Source organism: Caretta caretta, chromosome 14, assembly GCF_965140235.1.
Source record: "Caretta caretta isolate rCarCar2 chromosome 14, rCarCar1.hap1, whole genome shotgun sequence".
NCBI classification, from domain to species: domain Eukaryota; kingdom Metazoa; phylum Chordata; order Testudines; family Cheloniidae; genus Caretta; species Caretta caretta.
In genome coordinates, this window is record NC_134219.1 from 18,339,816 (window position 1) to 18,357,260 (window position 17,445).

The following is a 17,445-nucleotide window of genomic DNA, read 5'->3' on the forward strand; positions in this document are numbered from 1 at the left end:
ATCGTGTTTTCCATCTGTTAGGATAATTACTACATGAATTATTATGATTGTTGTTGTTACTGGTTGTGAGTAGGAACGGGTTTCTCTTTCTTTCCACATGTTAAAGGTCATGTACTGGCTGTGATGCAGTATACACTGCATAGCTCCCTTTCTTCAAAAATAAACCCGTCCCAAAGGGATCTGTATCATCAGCTGGAGTCAGTCACAGATTGCAGGTAGGATATAATAACAATGCATTGCATCTACTGCCTTTCGTCCAATGATCTCATCCGAACAGTTTACAAATCACAGTGCCCCTGGAAGGGAGGTGGGCATTTGTTATCACCAGTTTGCAGCAGAGACGGGCCCAAAGTGGAACAGAGGATCTGGGCCAGGCGAATGCTGGGAAGGTTCAGATCTGAGTTCTGCGGCTCTAACTTGTCTCCATGATCCACCTGATTGAGCCTGTCAAAGCTGTATTGAAAAAGTAATCATTTGGATTCGAGCACTCCTCCTTCCACCACTGCACACTCCTGACATTCTGACATTCATATTTGGATCTAAATGCCATGGCTCAGGTCCATCTCCACTTACAGATGGGGAAAGTGAGGCATCCAGATATTTTTCCAAGGCCACCCAGCAGAGCCAATGACAAGGTCAGGAAGAGACCCAGGCCACTGCTCCACCACTCTAACCACTAGACAATACTGGTTCACCTTTTGTCTATATGGTCCCCATTCTCTGTGTACCCAGTCCATTTCCTACTGAAGTCACAGAGACTCTTTCTGTTGACTTAAATGGGAGCTGGAGCAGGACCTAAGTTTCTCACTAATTTGGGGCCAGATTTGATCTCATGAGTAGCAAGATAAATCAGGAATAACTCCACTGACTTCAGCAGAGTTACTCCTCACCTATACTGGTGTAGCTGAGATAGATTTTGTCTCTATTATTTCAAAGTGCTCTCTCTTACTTTCATTGTATTTCATCTACAGTGTGATAAAAGCCTTTCCAAAGTGTGGTTTTTCCTCTAATAGACAAGGCACAGCCAGTGAGATGAATGCATTTCCTAGGTTAGTTTGCTCTAATAAGTGTCCAGACACACACACACACACATGCACACACACACAATCATTAGTACCTTTTGCTGTGAGCCCTAATTTTGGAGACTGCTGCTGTCCCAGATGTCTTGTTACTTCATTTAAAGCATGTGCTTAAGCTCCATTGAAATAAGTGAAACTTAAGTGCTTTGCTGAATCAGGCACTCAATTAATGACAAAGATAAAAAATTATCCCCGTTCCAGAAAAGGACAGACGTGAAAATTACAACAAATCTATTTTAAAAACCAGCCACCCGTTGAAGGCAAGAGACACCAAGAATCCATACTCAACATTACACCTTCAAAATAATACAATACAAGAACCTGGAGGAAAAGGAACTCCATTACATGTCTCCAGTTCTGTCCCCCACATGCCATCCCATAGACAAAGTTAATGGCTCTGCATGGGAGAAGTCAATTGTCTGAGTTAATGTTTGAGCTGGCTTTGAAATCTAAGCAACCATCATGTATGATCTCTGGAGTTCACCACCATGTTCAGTGTAAGCTACCATAGCTTTAGGAATAAATGAGATAGCTTGAGTTTATCCATGTAAATTAAAAGAAAATCCCAGCAAATCATAAAAATACAGGACCACGTGGAAATCGTTGATGCCTCATGATATGGAGGTGTAGGTAAGCAGAGACATCTTACTGCACACCTAAAGAAGAATAACTTGAGCTGTTTGAAAAATGCAGAAAATATTTTGCAACAATATTTCAATTCTTTTCATCAAACATTTCAAATTTTCAAACAATGTTGACCACTCTGAGTTGGTTGAAAAGCATAAAAATAACACAAAATATTTCAAACAATTTTGACAAATTGGATTTTTAAAAAACTAGCTTTAAAAACAATCCTTTGAATGATATATGGCATAACCCTCAACTTCTAATCATCTAGGAATGCAAATCAAATGGTTCAGAGTACAATAACACAAAGTAAGACAACACACAGAGAAACAAATATTTCTACGTTGTTCTCAATAGCAATATTATATTTGTATTACATATACACTTTTAACAGAGCATATTTTGCTGCCAAATATCTTTACTACAAATATATTGTAGGAAAAAAAGGTGACTATTGCTTGCTTGTTTCTTACAGGAATTCCATTCAGGTCTCCAACCATTGTTTCATGTTTCCACTACAGTAAACATCCCAGCCTCACCTGTCCCTTCATGATGGGGTGGGAGATTATGCAGTTTGCAAGCACACAGACCTTCACTGGGCCCATGTCAAGTAACAAATAAACCTCTTGCTTTGATGTAATCCAAATTGAAATCCTTACCTGCTCTTGACTCCTTCAAAGGCGGTTTTCTGGCAAGAGCTTATTGGATGATTTATTCTTTGCTGAAAGACAGAGAAAATAAAGAATTTAAATGACACACAAACAGTTTACCTGATTGTGATGGATCTTTTCTACATTTGGGTAAAAAGTATCAGAGATCTTTCAGTTTTATTTTCATTATTCAGCATTATGTGCAACACTCACTTACAATGAATATTTCTTTCCACCCAATTTTTTCACTTTGGCAAACTCTCTCCCTACCACATATTATTGTATTTTGAATTGGGATGGATGAACAGATTCAGATAACATAAGAGACACTTTTTATGAGCATTTGCACCCTATAATCAAACCAAATCTTTTCTGACTTTCAAAACAAAATTTGCATAACTTTCCCCCATTATTTTTGCATAGCTTTTCTCACATTATTTTTCATTTAATTCACACCATTGCCCTCTTTCTGCATAGAAACAGAGCTGCTCAGGTGTGTGTGTTAAAGGCCCTGTCTTGCTAATGGCGATTCCATTTTAGCTTAAGAGGTAAGTGCCTGTGCTTTTGGAGCAGGATGATCTGAGCTTATCCCCTCTGTCACTTTGAAGTTCTAGAAGCCAAAGTGTGCAGCATAGTAATCACCATGAACGTTGTGACAACACATGCGTTTTTCCTGGATTCAGTCTGGTCTGAAATCCAAGGGGCCAAAACAGCAGGAAGAAGCCTGTTCTTGGGTTATTTCCTGTCCAGCCACAAACAGAAGCCCCAGAACTCTCACAAAAAAAACCCGTTTGAGTGAGATTTCCAATCCAGTTTTGCAAACCTAAAGGTGTGGATAATTTAGATAATTATCTAATATAGATAACTTCGATTTGGATAAAGTAGATAATTTAGAACAGTAGCAACCTTTCCGGTGAGTGCTCCACCAACTGCTATTTTAATGTAATATCTTTCTCCAGCCTAGCCCGTGTGGCTGAAAAGACGGTTTGCTTTGGTCTGTTGTGTGAGTACTAAAGATAGTGCAGGGTTCAGAGTAGCAGCCGTGTGAGTCTGTCTTCGCAAAAAGAGAAGGAGTTCCTTGTGGCACCTGAGAGACTAACCCATTTATTTGAGCACAAGCTTTCGTGAGCTACAGTGCCACAAGTCCTCCTTTTCTTTTTGCGAAGATATTGTAGGACTTCAGAACAACCAAAAGGGAGGGTGTCCTCAGAGCGCTTCCGCCGACGTGCACGGGCTGAAATTGTGGAAAAGCGGCATCACTTGCCCCATAACCTCAGCCGTACAGAACACAATGCCATCCGCTGCCTCAGAAACAACTCTGACATCATAATCAAAAAGGCTGACAAAGGAGGTGCTGTCGTCATCATGAATAGGTCGGAATACGAACAAGAGGCTGCTCGGCAGCTTTCCAACGCCACTTTCTACAAGCCATTACCCTCTGATCCCACTGAGGGTTACCAAAAGAAACGACACCATCTGCTCAAGAAACTTCCTGAAAAAGCACAAGAGCAAATCCGCACAGACACACCCCTGGAACCCCGACCTGGGGTATTCTATCTGCTACCTAAGATCCATAAACCTGGGAATCCTGGATGCCCCATCATCTCAGGCATTGGCGCCCTGACAGCTGGATTGTCTGGCTATGTAGACTCCCGCCTCAGACCCTACGCTACCAGCACTCCCAGCTACCTTCGAGACACCACTGACTTCCTGAGGAAACTACAATCCATCGGTGATCTTCCTGAAAACACCATCCTGGCCACTATGGATGTAGAAGCCCTCTACACCAACATTCCACACAAAGATGGACGACAAGCCGTCAGGCACAGTATCCCCAATAATGCCACGGCAAACCTGGTGGCTGAACTTTGTGACTTTGTCCTCACCCATAACTATTTCACATTTGGGGAGAATGTATACCTTCAAATCAGTGGCACTGCTATGGGTACCCACATGGCCCCACAGTGTGCCAACATTTTTATGGCTGACTTAGAACAACACTTCCTCAGCTCTCGTCCCCTAATGCCCCTACTCTACTTGCACTATACTGATGACATCTTCATCATCTGGACCCATGGAAAAGAAGCCCTTGAGGAATTCCACCATGATTTCAACAATTTCCATCCCACCATCAACCTCAGCCTGGACCAGTCCACACAAGAGATCCACTTCCTGGATTCTTTTGGCAAGGTATCGAGTTTCGTTGTTCCAAAGCCCTGGGCAGGAGCATGAAAAGGGTCTCCCCAGGACATTATACAAGCCTACTTAACAAACCAGTGTGTGCCTACATGAGGGAGGAAAAGGAACTATTGTAAACTTTCAAGAGGCTATTATGAAATAAATAAAATGGAAACTAAAATAGTTTTAAAAAGTTACCAATAGTTCAGTGTCTTAAATGCTAATATAGACAATCCATTTTAATGGTACTGCAGAAAGGATGGCATTGTGTTATTATTTGTATTGTGGTAACACCTATGAGCTTGAGTAACAATTCAGCATCCCATTGTGCTGCTCACTGTACAAACACAGAACAAAAAGGCAATCCCTGCCCTGAAGATATTACAGTCTTAGCAGACGGAGAACAAGTAACCAGCCAAAACAGCACTGGTTTGAAGATCAGAGATGTAACAGCAATTTGGCCTGATTTAATGTGACCTTTATTTACTAGATTGAGAGGTCAGACAATAGCATTTTATACCCAGGCAATTTTTTCCACGCTACACTATTAGAAATGAAGGCCTGTCATCAGTTCATTATAGAGAAGGGCCGGCCATAATGCAGCACAGAGCAGCTACTGGCTGGATGTCTCATAGTCAGTGCCCATGACAGGGTCCACAGCTGTAGATTCTCACCCAATCAGCAGAGTGCAACATCAACTGAAGGCGATAAAAGGTTTCCTATATTTACTAGCCATTCACCTTTGGAGATGCAAGTTCACTAACTACCTTCCATAAGCACATGAAACTTCCAGTGAGGTCAATAGAAACAGACATTTTACCAGACCAGGTAAGAGCATTTGTTCACCAAGTCCAGCATTCTGCTTCTGGTATTGGCTCATTTGAGCTGATGACTCCCTATATCAGCAACTCCCACAGACACACTAAACTCTGTATATCTCCATTTAGATCTTCTAAATGTACTGTCATTAATTTTATGGAATTACCACTAGTTCTAATACCGGACAGAGTGAAAAAGAGAACAGATCAGTCTTCATTGTAATTGCCACATCATAATTTTGAAAATCCCAGTCAAGATCCCTCTAATTCTTCTCTTTTCCAAGCTAAATAGTCCTAATTTCTGCAAACGTTTCTCATGTGCACTCTATGGTATGTTATAACTTCATTGCCTTTCTCTGGACCTTTTCAGTCTCAGCCAATACCCTTTCTAAGGAGATCAAAGTTTGAGACAGGGGTCCAGCAAAGGGCGTACACCACTGGTTTAATATACCATATTTTCTGTGCCATTTTGTTCCCCTTTTTAAAAAGCATTATATTAGCTTATTTTTTGTAAAGAAGGAGACAAGTAAATTGTAGAAAAAGAAAGTAACCTATGGCCTTTATGTTCCAGGTTCAAAGCTGGATGAATCTCAAGTAAAAAATGAACCTTAAACCTAGTGGTATCAGAAAGACCCCATACAGTTTGGAAACTTCTGCCCACCCCTCTGCACAGGAAAGGGACATATTGCAGATCTGAACTTAAGTGCCTTGACAGAGACAGTGCATCTGTCTTCACTATCATTTACTCATTCCAGTTATGTGGTCCCCTCATGGTCACCAAATTTCCTCCCAATATTTAAAAACAATAACATGGAAAGAAACGGTTATGCACAGCACAACTGTATATCTCATATACAGTGAAGGAGAATAGGGCAGAGACCCCTCTTTAATTCCCTGTGGAAGACCCTCCTCACTATTCCTCAAAATGTGGACATGAAATGCGAACAGCTAGTTAAACTGAAATTCCTGTCAAGCCAAGAGGGCTGGGCCTACAACCCATTCTCTCTTTCTGTTAAGGTGAAATACTTTGGCAAGGAAATTGTCTTTCTGCACCAGATGTATCCCCCTAGTAACTTGGTAAATCCAGTTCTTAGGCTTTGCCACAAAGAGGCTTAAAATCAGTTAGCAAATATTTTTAAAGGGGGTTTCTGTGATGAAAGAGGAGTGTGAGAAAGGCCATTGATTAGGAGCTTTTCAATGCTTATAGGCCAAAAGGATGAATTATAGCTTTTAAGAAAAGTGCTTTATAAATGGGGTGATACATGGAGTGGGGTGAAGCTTACAAGCAGATGCTTCAATATTACTTTGTTTTTAAGCCTTTGTGAACTATTTTCAGGATTCCATTTTCAGCATTAATTCATATTTATGCAACATTTTTGAAGATGAAAATTAACAGGGTGATCTGTGGTGCCCTACAGGTAATGGAGGAACAGCTGTCCCATCAGACTCCATTTTCATCTGGCATATCAGATTGCAATTCTGGAGATGGGTAGCTGGGCCGTGGAATAGGACCTTTTAGTGCATCAGCAACCTTCACTACAGCTCCCAGGTTCTGATTTTATCTTTGATTGATAACGTATGCACAAGTACTGGGCTAGCTCTGTAAAAGTCACCTATCTTAGCTGGGCACTGCAAAAACGCCTCGATGTTAGGAGACTTAGAGCTGAGCAAATACTTCAAAAATATCCTTCAAATATTTGCTCAGATAAAATGATGAATTAACTTTGGGCGTGTTTACTTTCCACAATCATTCTGGCAGAATTGTTTGAAAAAACAGCAAATATTACACAATATTCATGGAAAGCAAATTTTGAACATGTACATTTTTGCTTATCTACCCTGGAAACCTGATTCTAGAAGCTACTCTCCTCCAATCAGGGTATGTCAGCAATACCATATGACCTATATGTCCAATCAAAACTCAACCAACACAACTCAGATTTACCATACTGAAGTGCCACAATAAAGGCTCATGTGTAATCTATAGAACAAGAAAAATTTGCAGAACGTATTCAGCAATAACTTCAAAAAACAAACACATCTGAGAAAATGGTGAAGTGCTTGTAGATTGTTTACAAAGACAGAGGGTAAAATAGAATCTTTTGCTATGAATACCTCAGGTTCCTTTTGTATTATAAGCAAATTAGAGCATTAGGATGCCATTAGATATTATTTACCCCTGTACAGCCATGCAAAAAGATATGGTCCCTGCCTTAGGAGTTTGCAATCAGAAGTCATCCTATAAATATAGGGAAGAGGACTGGAGGCCCTAGGACTTGTGAACAGGCAGTAAAGATTGTACATGTCTGGTAGTTCCATGGTTTTCTTTTTCTTATACTTGTTTAAAAGGGAAGGCGAGGGTTGGCAGGCTATTTCATCACACAGGCAGATAGTGTTTTTCCAGAAAGAGTAATTAGAGGTTTTGGACGATCAAGCAATACGATACCTGATTTCTATACAATACATAATAGGTGACCATAAATATCAACTGGTTCACTTATAAACCTCTTGGGACAGATGACTAGATCTGAACTAAACCTATCATAAAATCCAAGTGACTTCTATGTGCACAAGCTGTTGGCTCTGAGTGTGAATGAAAGCCCTATTTTTGTTTGTAAGTGGTCTGCAGGGAACTTGTTAATGAATCTCAGCATCCTTGTCTACACTAGCCTTTTTCTCTTTACTCTTCCCACTGTTACCATCCCTGGTGCAGCTCCCACTGTTGGTATCAACAGTGGGAGCTGCACCATAGGTAGCCACCGGTATTTTAACCATCATGTTGCCTAGACCTGTTCTCAGCAGTGTTAGGTGACAATGTTTAAAGCCCCAGCAGAATTGCCTACACCGTGGGTCAAGCTGCTCTGGTGATACCAATACTGGACATTTTAAGAAACTAGTGGCTGGTGTAGAAACAACTGAAGATGTTATTCAAGGGCCATTAAAACCAGACAGAGAGGAAACCAGAGGCACTTTCTGGGGGGGGGGGGGGGAAGAATATGCATTTGGAAGATAAAAGAAATCTGAGCCATGTGATCAGTATCCAGCAAGATGATAAATAGAAGCACGAGAAAATACTCCGAAGTGCAAACACTGATGTGTCTGAAGCCTGAAATTTGGTAGAGTATTTTTGCCCATCACAACCTGCAGATCAGTAATTGAGAAGGACACATCCTCTTTCTTATATTGAGTCTGTCTGAGACTGATGATAGTGGCAAGTTAATTAATTATCTCCAGCATCAGTTTACTTGAAGATTTTTTTTCCCAGTAACCCATCAAAGAAGCTTGATAGAGGCCTTGATTAGAGGGATAATGAAGGAAATCTCCAGTAGATTAGATCATTTCTAGTCTAATTGCAGCCATTGTTAACATGGGCTGCTTTCGTGGTTCTGGGATTCATGTCAGGGAAATTTCATGAGAGTGCAAATCCACCTGAAATGTGATATTTAAGGATAAATTCAAGTAACAGCATGTTTATCATATTTCTGTCAATGGAATAAGAAAAAAAAATCAGATCAGCTGATTCAATATTGGGAAGAGATTTTGCATGCATCCTATCTCGTGTTCTCTCAGTCCATGGGAATGACCCATATTTTGGACTCAAATCACAGACGGTTTGGGATCCCTGAAAACATGACATGTGCAGGGGAGCAGAAGGAGGGTACTCACTGATGTAAAGGGAGAGTAGGGATTTTGATATGCACATCTTTCTCTGTGTCTGAAGGCCTCTTACTAACATTGACCATTTAACACAGACTATAAATGGGGTGGTTCAACTCAGTCCTTTTCACCACTCATCAGCTTCCTTCTCTGGTGCAATTCAGTGATTCCCCGTCCTCGGAACTAGATTGTCAGGGCAGCAGAATGGGGACAGTAGATCCTAATGGGCTGCTGAATTTACCTGGCAAACCTACTTCCTTGCTGCATTTCTAAGAATGAGCTTGCAGTGAGTAGAACAGACATGGAGAAAAACTTGCATAGATTGGACTCACCCCAGTCAGAACAGAGATGCAGCAAGACTAACAGAAAATGTTATAACTTTCCTTATCTCACATGGTGAGTATAAGGCGGCACATGAATGATGAAAGTGCCGGGGCAAGCTCTGCCTTGTCTTACATCCCAGTGGGACAACATGGAGTTGTCAGGGCAGCATTTGGCCTGCTCTGTGCAATTAGGTGGCAAAGGAACTGTTCCACAATTCTGGTAGTGTGATTCTTGTGTGTGAGAGCGTGCGTGTGAGAGAGAAAGAGACAGAAGTGTATGTTGCTTTTTAAAAATGTAAACTTAAATACATTTGGAAAGAACCAAAAGCCTGTGAGCTTCAGACTGAGCCAGATGCCCCTGGTGGCTGTGTCATTTAGTGTTGAACAGATATCTCTGGAAAGTGAAGTCTCTATCCACAGAACAGAGAGACACTGAAGCAAGCTCCCCTACACCACCGTGCTTCATTGCTTCTAGCAACAAGCTGGTGCATACTGTCTCTAGGGTCTCACTGTGAAGACTGCCAAAAAGGAGGTCAACGGATGCCAACCATGATGGTGGGTCTTGTCCTGAGGATGAACGTCCACTGGGAATGTGAGTCCGGCTACCAATTCCTTTCTCACAGGCCACTAAACGGCTGTCAGGTGGGTCACCACTGAGCGGGATTCAAACCAGCAACTGAAAGATGAAAACCTCCATCTCCCAACACTTTCCCCTTGCTGGTGTCCCCAGTACAAATTCCCTTTGCCTTCGAAGTCCCCTGGGTATTTTAGGGTAATTTTCAATCTACCCAAACCATGCACACTGTGCCAATCTAATAGCAGGAAGAAATAAATGGCCAGGCTCCGATATTTCAGTCTATTGGGCAGATCTCTATCTCACATAAATAAAACCCCAGGCCATGCCCAGAAATCCCTGGGGCACATTTAAGCAATCTCTTTATATTATTTTAAGAGGCTCCAGATGTTTTCCACTGTGTTGGTGTTCTGCAAACTACTCCCGGACATAGTTACATTGACTGTAGGGTTAGAAGATGCCAGAGATGCCATTCTATAAATGCCTGGATAGCAGAAACAGAAAAAGGACAACAGTCTGACGGAAATGCAGTGATAATGATGGTGAAGTATTATCTTCATAAACAGAACACAACATGAAAGGAGAGCATCGTCATCACCATCTCACAGTTAGTACATGTCCCGCTCTTCAACATGAATGTTAGTTGCCTTATTTTCTATCTGGTAAATGGTAGGTGATGGGAAGAGACCTGGCTTCATACCACTGCACTGCTACCATCATTCTATAACTGCAGACTGGGTCCATGCAAGTGGGCTTAAATAAAAAGAGAGAGGTGGGGAAGTAGAAAGTGTTTTATGGGATTAAATGTCCCAGTCTGAAGTAAAGCAATTTCCTTCGGTCTCCTGCCATTTCCTTGTGGAGGCTTATCATCTCCAGCTGGGACGATATAAAGCCCCATTTAATCGAGATCCATTTAACACTGAATCACGCTAACAAGATTACTTAGCCAGGGCTAATTCTGCATTTGCTGAAGTGCAGTATCCAGGGTGAGTAATCTCTACGTACTGGTGGCAGGTTCACAGACAGGTTAGCCAGTGGCTTAGCATCACAGACAAAACATGGAAAGTACATGGAGGACCATGACAATGAAAACCCAGCCAGTTAGCCTATTTGGCTATTTCCTTTCCCCTATTCCATGTTATTTGAGATCATTGCAGAGAGGGTTTCATCATTACCCCATAGGATCCTAAAGGGGGAATTATTTTCTTTGTCCTCTCTAGCAGCTGGGCGGCCAATACAGTGAAATCCTCTTCAGTCATTATTTGTTAAGTGCATAGCATCCTTTTTGTGAGTTAAAGGGCACAGTATTTTTTGCCTGGGACTGAATTCAAAAGGTTTTGCCTTCCATCAGGAGGTAACTCAAGATTTGAGGACTAATTGAATACATTTATATGCACACAAGTGATAGGCATTCATACAATTTTTTAAAGTAGATTCTTACAATTCAGTCATTTAAAAATATAGCACTAGGGGCTCCATTATTTATGATTATTATTAATGGCAGCAACATACTTCCCTCACAGTGTGTGTGAAGTGCCTTTTTTTTTTTAAAAGGGGGAAATCTGCTTTCCAGGATTCATAAAACACCATCAGAGTGCCATATAATCATTACAAGAAATAATAAACAATACCTATAATTCCATGTCTTTACTGCCTTACACCTGAGACTCTCAGAGTGCTTTAGACAGGTAAATGGTTTAAGCCTCTCAGTACCCCAAAAATGCTCCCAACCCTCCAAAAATCTATGGGCAGAGCTAAGACTGTTGGGCTGTGATGAAATATGTATTTCTTTATACATGATAAGAATAACGTGTTTGCTTATTAGGTGGGCAGTGCAAGATTTGATGATGATCTCAACCATTCACTTCCTTACTTTTTAGTGCAAGGATTTTGGAAACAATGTGATTGTTAATTATACTGTTATCACTTAGTCACCTTAGTTCCCCCCTCCCCCTTAAATAAATGAAGGGTTTTCTCCTGTTTTGTTTTTTTAATCTTTGGAATTTCTCATGCCATTATTTATTTATTTATTTGTACATCTTGCATCCCCCCCCCTTTTGCGTAGGCAAAGGAAGACACAATTTTTAACACTGTAAATAAATGGGACAGGCGAGTCACCAGATTGTTAAGGAACTCGGTGGAGGAGAAGAATCTAATAATGGCTCCTACAAAGCTCCGCCTTGTTCAGGACCTGATCTAAAGCCCAGTGCTGTCAGTGGAAAGAGCCACATATTGACTTCAGTTGCTTTTGGATCAGGCCCTCACTGTGCTTCTGACACGTTATTTAGCTACGCTAGACATGAGTGCATGCACAACATAGCCTACTTTCACTTAAATATTAAGCATAAAAAATTCATAGCAAATGAAGTGTCAGAACCAAGAATGGAACCAATGACTTGAATTCAGCTGTTTTGTTCCACAGCCAATATCTCACCCACTATGCCATAGTATCTGCCAGCCAAGCCCCTAATCCAAATCCTGTGCTTTGCTTGGCCTAAGTACTAAGTACAGCTCTGAACCAATATATATGAAAGCAAGATATGGTTCTGCCAATTCAGAGTTCACGGTTCCTGGCTCTGTCACAAACTTACTAGGTGACCTACAGCAAGTAACTCAGAGTTAATTTTTCAAAAGTATACATGTGATTTAGAAGAGTCTAAATCCCATTTTGAAAAGTGACTTAAGTTTCATTGGAAAATGCGAATTTGTCAAACCTGAAATGTTTTGCGGAAACATCTCTGATTCAAAGAATTTTTGTCAGATCAGAGGTAGGGTTCTTGGTGGGCTACTGAGAAGCCAAGACTTCCAGGGCCTCCAGCTGCAGGGTTCCAGGATCTGCAGCTCTAGGGCAGCCTCACTATGCCAGGGCTTCCAGGCTCCCTGTCATAGACCCAGGAACCTGGAAGCCTTGGGTGCCCCAACTCTAACCAGGGCTTGGCTACCAGCTTCACAACAGGGAACCTGAAAGTCCTGGAACAGGCTTCCAAGATTCACAGCTCTGGGGCAGGCCTGCTCTGCGGCAGGCCTTCTCTGCAGACTGCCCCAGGGCTGGGAGGGTTTCCAGGCTCCCAGGTCAGCTTGTTCCCATGCTGCCCACTTCCCAAGGCATTTTGTTCGGGCATCCAGGAGAAGGAATAGCCTAGATTGAGGCCAATAATAGATTCTCTGTTGCTATTTTTTCCCCCTCCATCAATTCATTGACAGGGAATTGTGTCTAGATGTGAAATGATGCCAGTTGCATAAACATTTTACAATTCCTGCCCTTGAAAAATGTCTTTTGCACAAGTCAATGTCAAAATCTACTTACATGTTATTTTGTGGCATAATGTGATTTTGTTGGGCAGCTAGAGGGACGCAAAGGAACGTTAGACACTGTTCACATTTCAAAAACGTTATTTAAAGCCTTTAAATCTCAATTTTTTTCCAAAATTTTCAGCAAAGTTTCCAGTTGCCCATGAGACTTAATCTGAAACATTAGAAAGCATGAGAATTTTTTCTGTCTTTTTGAATTAATAGAAGAATAAAAATCAGCCTTAAAATGAGACAAGGTTTACATAAGAAGCCAGGGAAGTTCTATTTCATGTAGGCACAGAGGTCGTGCAGGGAGACCACTGTTATATATCAGCTGTAGAATGAGCCTCATGTTCTTTCTAAGCTGCAACTAGCCAATAGAAGATGACATACATACATGAGATGCATGTATGTACAATGGGAAAGGCAATGGGGTCTAGTGCCTAGGGCACTGGACTGGGAGTCAGGAGTCTTGGGCTTTATTTCTGGCTCAGTCATTGACCTAGTATGTGACCTCAGTCCCCCCTTCTGTAAAATGGGGACAATTTTGTAAGGTGTTTTGAAATCTGTGTTTGAAATTCACTAAGAGCTAAGTAAATAAGTGCCCAGCCATGCTCCAACTGAAGCCCATGGCTAAATCGTTCACTGAAATCAACATGATCTGTAATGGGCCCCAAAGTATCCAACAATAGAAGTAATCAATAATTTTGCTTTCGTTACAGTCGATTTTCTTCCTGTATCGCTAGCACATGCATTTCCATGGAGATATGACTCCGCGGAAAGTGTAAGAGGTAGTAACATGTAGAGCTGTGTCATAGGGCAATTGGCCCTTGAAGGGGAGTCAGGGCCTAGCTTGCACACAATGACCCTGGGAAGACCCCCCCTGGGAGTAACTGATTGCTTACATGGCTGTTTAATGCCAACATATAGTAACTGTCAATCAGTAGACTTGGCAGAATTCAATCCTTATTTTTTATAATTTAGACGGATAATATCAACGTTTATTTTTAAGTGTTTTTTCAATTTTGTATCTATTTAAATTTCACAGTTGCCAGAAATTACAGGAGAGGGGAGGTCACATAATAGGGAGGTCAGACCATTGTTTAATGACAGGAGATGCTGAGATTCAAAAAGTTAAAGCTTTCTAACCACCATAACACAAAACTGTCAGGATTACATGTCAAATTTACCAAGTCAATATCCTTAAATCAAACTCTAGCCAATTCTTTCTTACATTCCCTATCTGTACATTTTGATCCTCATCAATGGAAACTTTTTTTTGTTGGTTTGTGTGGTAGGATGGGATCTACATTTAGCAGTAAAAATCTAATCCTTCCAAGCCTATCAATCCGTAGAGGAGCATGTGCGCCCTATAAAAAGGCTGCCTGAGGATACTCCTATGTGGGAGGTGCCTTTAAGGAGAAGGGATTTGTAAGGGGGAAGGCAACCCTGAAGGGTAAGTGTCCACATGGAGGGAATAGGAGTAGCCCAGGGGAAGGAACTGGGAGGGCTCCAGAGAGAGGGAGAGACTGTACCCCACATGAACAGAAGTACCCTGAAAAGAAGGAACCTAAGACTGTTCCCCAGGAACAGGAATATCGTGAAAGAAGGATCTGGAGGTGGTCTGCAAGGGAAGAGAGCAAAAGCAGTCTAGAGTCCTGACTTCAGACGAGGGACTTGGCCTTGAACGCCCTGTGTCTACCAGATTCAGAAGTTAATTGGCTGATACCAAGGTGGCAGAAATACCTAAACGAAGTCTTGCTTATACTTTTGTTAATCTTTGTGGTCAATAAATGAGACCCTCTCAAGGGGTTGCTATTTTATGCACAGAAGGTCATGTGGACTTGTCTATACTTTAGGTGAGGGGAAACTAAGGCAGGGCTCACCTATGGCTCCACAACCAGACACTAGAGGGCTGAGAGGCAGAGCTGGAACATTCACAAGTTGGCCAAAATATTTTGGCCTAAAGTTTTGGGTTTTTTTTACTTTTCAGTTTTCACCAAAAAAATTGGGGGAAAATCATTTTGGATCAACCCCCTTTTTATTTATTTTTTTATTTTTCAGAACAGCCAGTGAACTGAAAAATCGGGTATTTACACAGATCTAGTAACAAGCTATATTTTGAGCTAGAAGGAAATGAACAGTTAGACAAAAGTCAACATTTCAGCTCAGGATGATATTGTTAAGTGACTCAAGAACAGTTTGATGAATTTTCTTCAAACTTTGCGGAAACATTCTCCTTTGCCTTCAGAGTAAATATTTCAATTTTCAGGTCAATCCAATTTTACAATCAAAGTTATATGGGAGACAAAACAGGTTTTTATAATGGAAGCCAGCTGCACCTTGACACCACTCCATAATAAGCTGGTGTTCTAGTTTTCTTACTGACTCAAGCAATACTGAAACCATATTTAGCAACAGACAGATTAAAATGAGAATTGTGGAAGCATGAAGCCTTGTTATCTGCTAGATTTTCCACAGCTGAGGCTCAGCCATGCATTGATTGCCAATTCAGATCACAAAGTTTGTCCCTGTGGAGCCTCCATATGTTTCTCCCCCTGGAGGAGCTATGAATGTCAATACACCCGTTGGCGTGCAGTATATGCAAGTCCTCCAGAGGATGAAATGAGAACTGACATTAATTGGCCACCATTGCCCTTCGTAACTTTTAAACATTGTCCAATTTTTTTTATGAGTCAGGAAAAATAAAGCTGTATTTAGTGTGACACACAAACATGGTATTGATGGATAGATTCATCGCTGACTATTCGCTATATGGAAATGTAAGGACTAGCCACATAAAATGTTCACATAACATAATACAAAACAGGTGAATGCATAGGTGCTGGAACTAGGGGTGTAGGGGGTGCTGCAGCACCCCCAGGTTTTGCACAGAGTCCCGGCTGCTGGCCCCTCGCCCAGAGGCTCTGCTGCTGGCCCCGAGTCCCAGTGGCCAGCCCGCCTGCTCCTGGCCCTGCCCCCAGCTGCCTCACTCCTGTCCACACCCCTGCCTCCCGGAGCCACGGCCCTGTTCCCAGCCCCAGCTCAGCACTCCCACTCTAAAAACTGTTCCAGCGCCACTGGGTGAATGAGTAGACAGATTGCTCAACTAAGCTGCCACTTCATGATCTTTATAGAGAACTTGGTATTATGCTGAGAAACTAGTCTAGAAAATTACCATCGAAGTTATAGTTTTAAAAACATTTTTTTCATTCCCATTTCCCAAAACATGCAAACTAACCACTTCTACAGAACCTTCAATTGGAGGATTTCAAGGGGTTTTACAAACATTAATTAAGCTTCACATCACCCCTGTGAGACAGGTTAGTGTCATTAACTGCATTTTGCAGCCAGATAAACTGAGGTATAACGAGATTAAATAAACTTGTTTTAGGTCATACAGCAAACCAATGGCAAAATCAGGCATAGAACCCAGAGGGCCTGTCTCTCCTATCCCTTCTCTAAAAACTTCTACCTTCCCTCTCCCTTCCAGGAATCTATAACGTTTTATCTGATCTTATTCCATCATTTTTCATTAAATGACCACCTTCTTGTGAGACTATGAGCGACAGTTTTGTCCATTAAAACCTTATTTTGCCAGGAAATAGTGAGGGGCAGAGATTATATCTCAGAGTGCAGCAAGGGGATTTCTCCTGGAGAGTATTAAAGGAATATGTATACTCAGTGGTATAGTTTGCTAGTTAGTTAAATTCTGTGGTTTTTTTAAGGTTCAGAGTTTCAGTTTACATAAACATGCCAATGTTTGCATGCTTACCTGGATTATACCCGAACTATCCCAAACTCCTGAATCTCCAAAATTGGTCTGGAAATCTCAGGAGAACAAACTCCTGTGAGGTTTCTTATAAATTCCTGTGTAAATTGGTGGAACGATCTAAAGCAAAGAGAGCCTAGACTCTGATCCTGCAAAGACTTGAAGCATGAATAGTCTCATTCAGTCTTATGAAATTCATCACATGCTCAAAAGTTAAGCATGCACCTAAGTCTTTGCAGGATTCAGGCTTTAGTCAGCAAGTCTCTTGCCTGGCATTTATTCTTGAGGGCAGTGTTTATAATGAGGTAATAAATATCTGGCTGTAACCAGAAAATAAAATGGAGAAACTCCCCAGCTTGTGTTCAACCCAGGCCCATGATAACTGAGTGTGGAGCATCATCTTTCCAAAGGCCCTCTCCTGCCCTCTCTTTCCAAAACAGCCATTCCTATATTACAGAGCTACCTCTGTGGACCTG

The 17,445-nt window shown here is 41.5% G+C and overlaps 1 protein-coding gene across 11 annotated transcripts in view; it reads right to left on the reverse strand.

Annotated features, from left to right (window-relative positions):
- TNRC6C (trinucleotide repeat containing adaptor 6C) overlaps positions 1–17,445 on the reverse strand; it is a 584,248-nt gene that overhangs the window by 374,025 nt on the left and 192,778 nt on the right. For all 11 annotated transcript variants that reach the window (XM_075119317.1, XM_048817810.2, XM_048817811.2 and 8 more), the window contains exon 4: positions 2,366–2,427. In XM_075119317.1, coding sequence (XP_074975418.1) covers positions 2,366–2,427 — 62 coding nt within the window. The remainder of the gene's footprint in view (positions 1–2,365; positions 2,428–17,445) is intronic.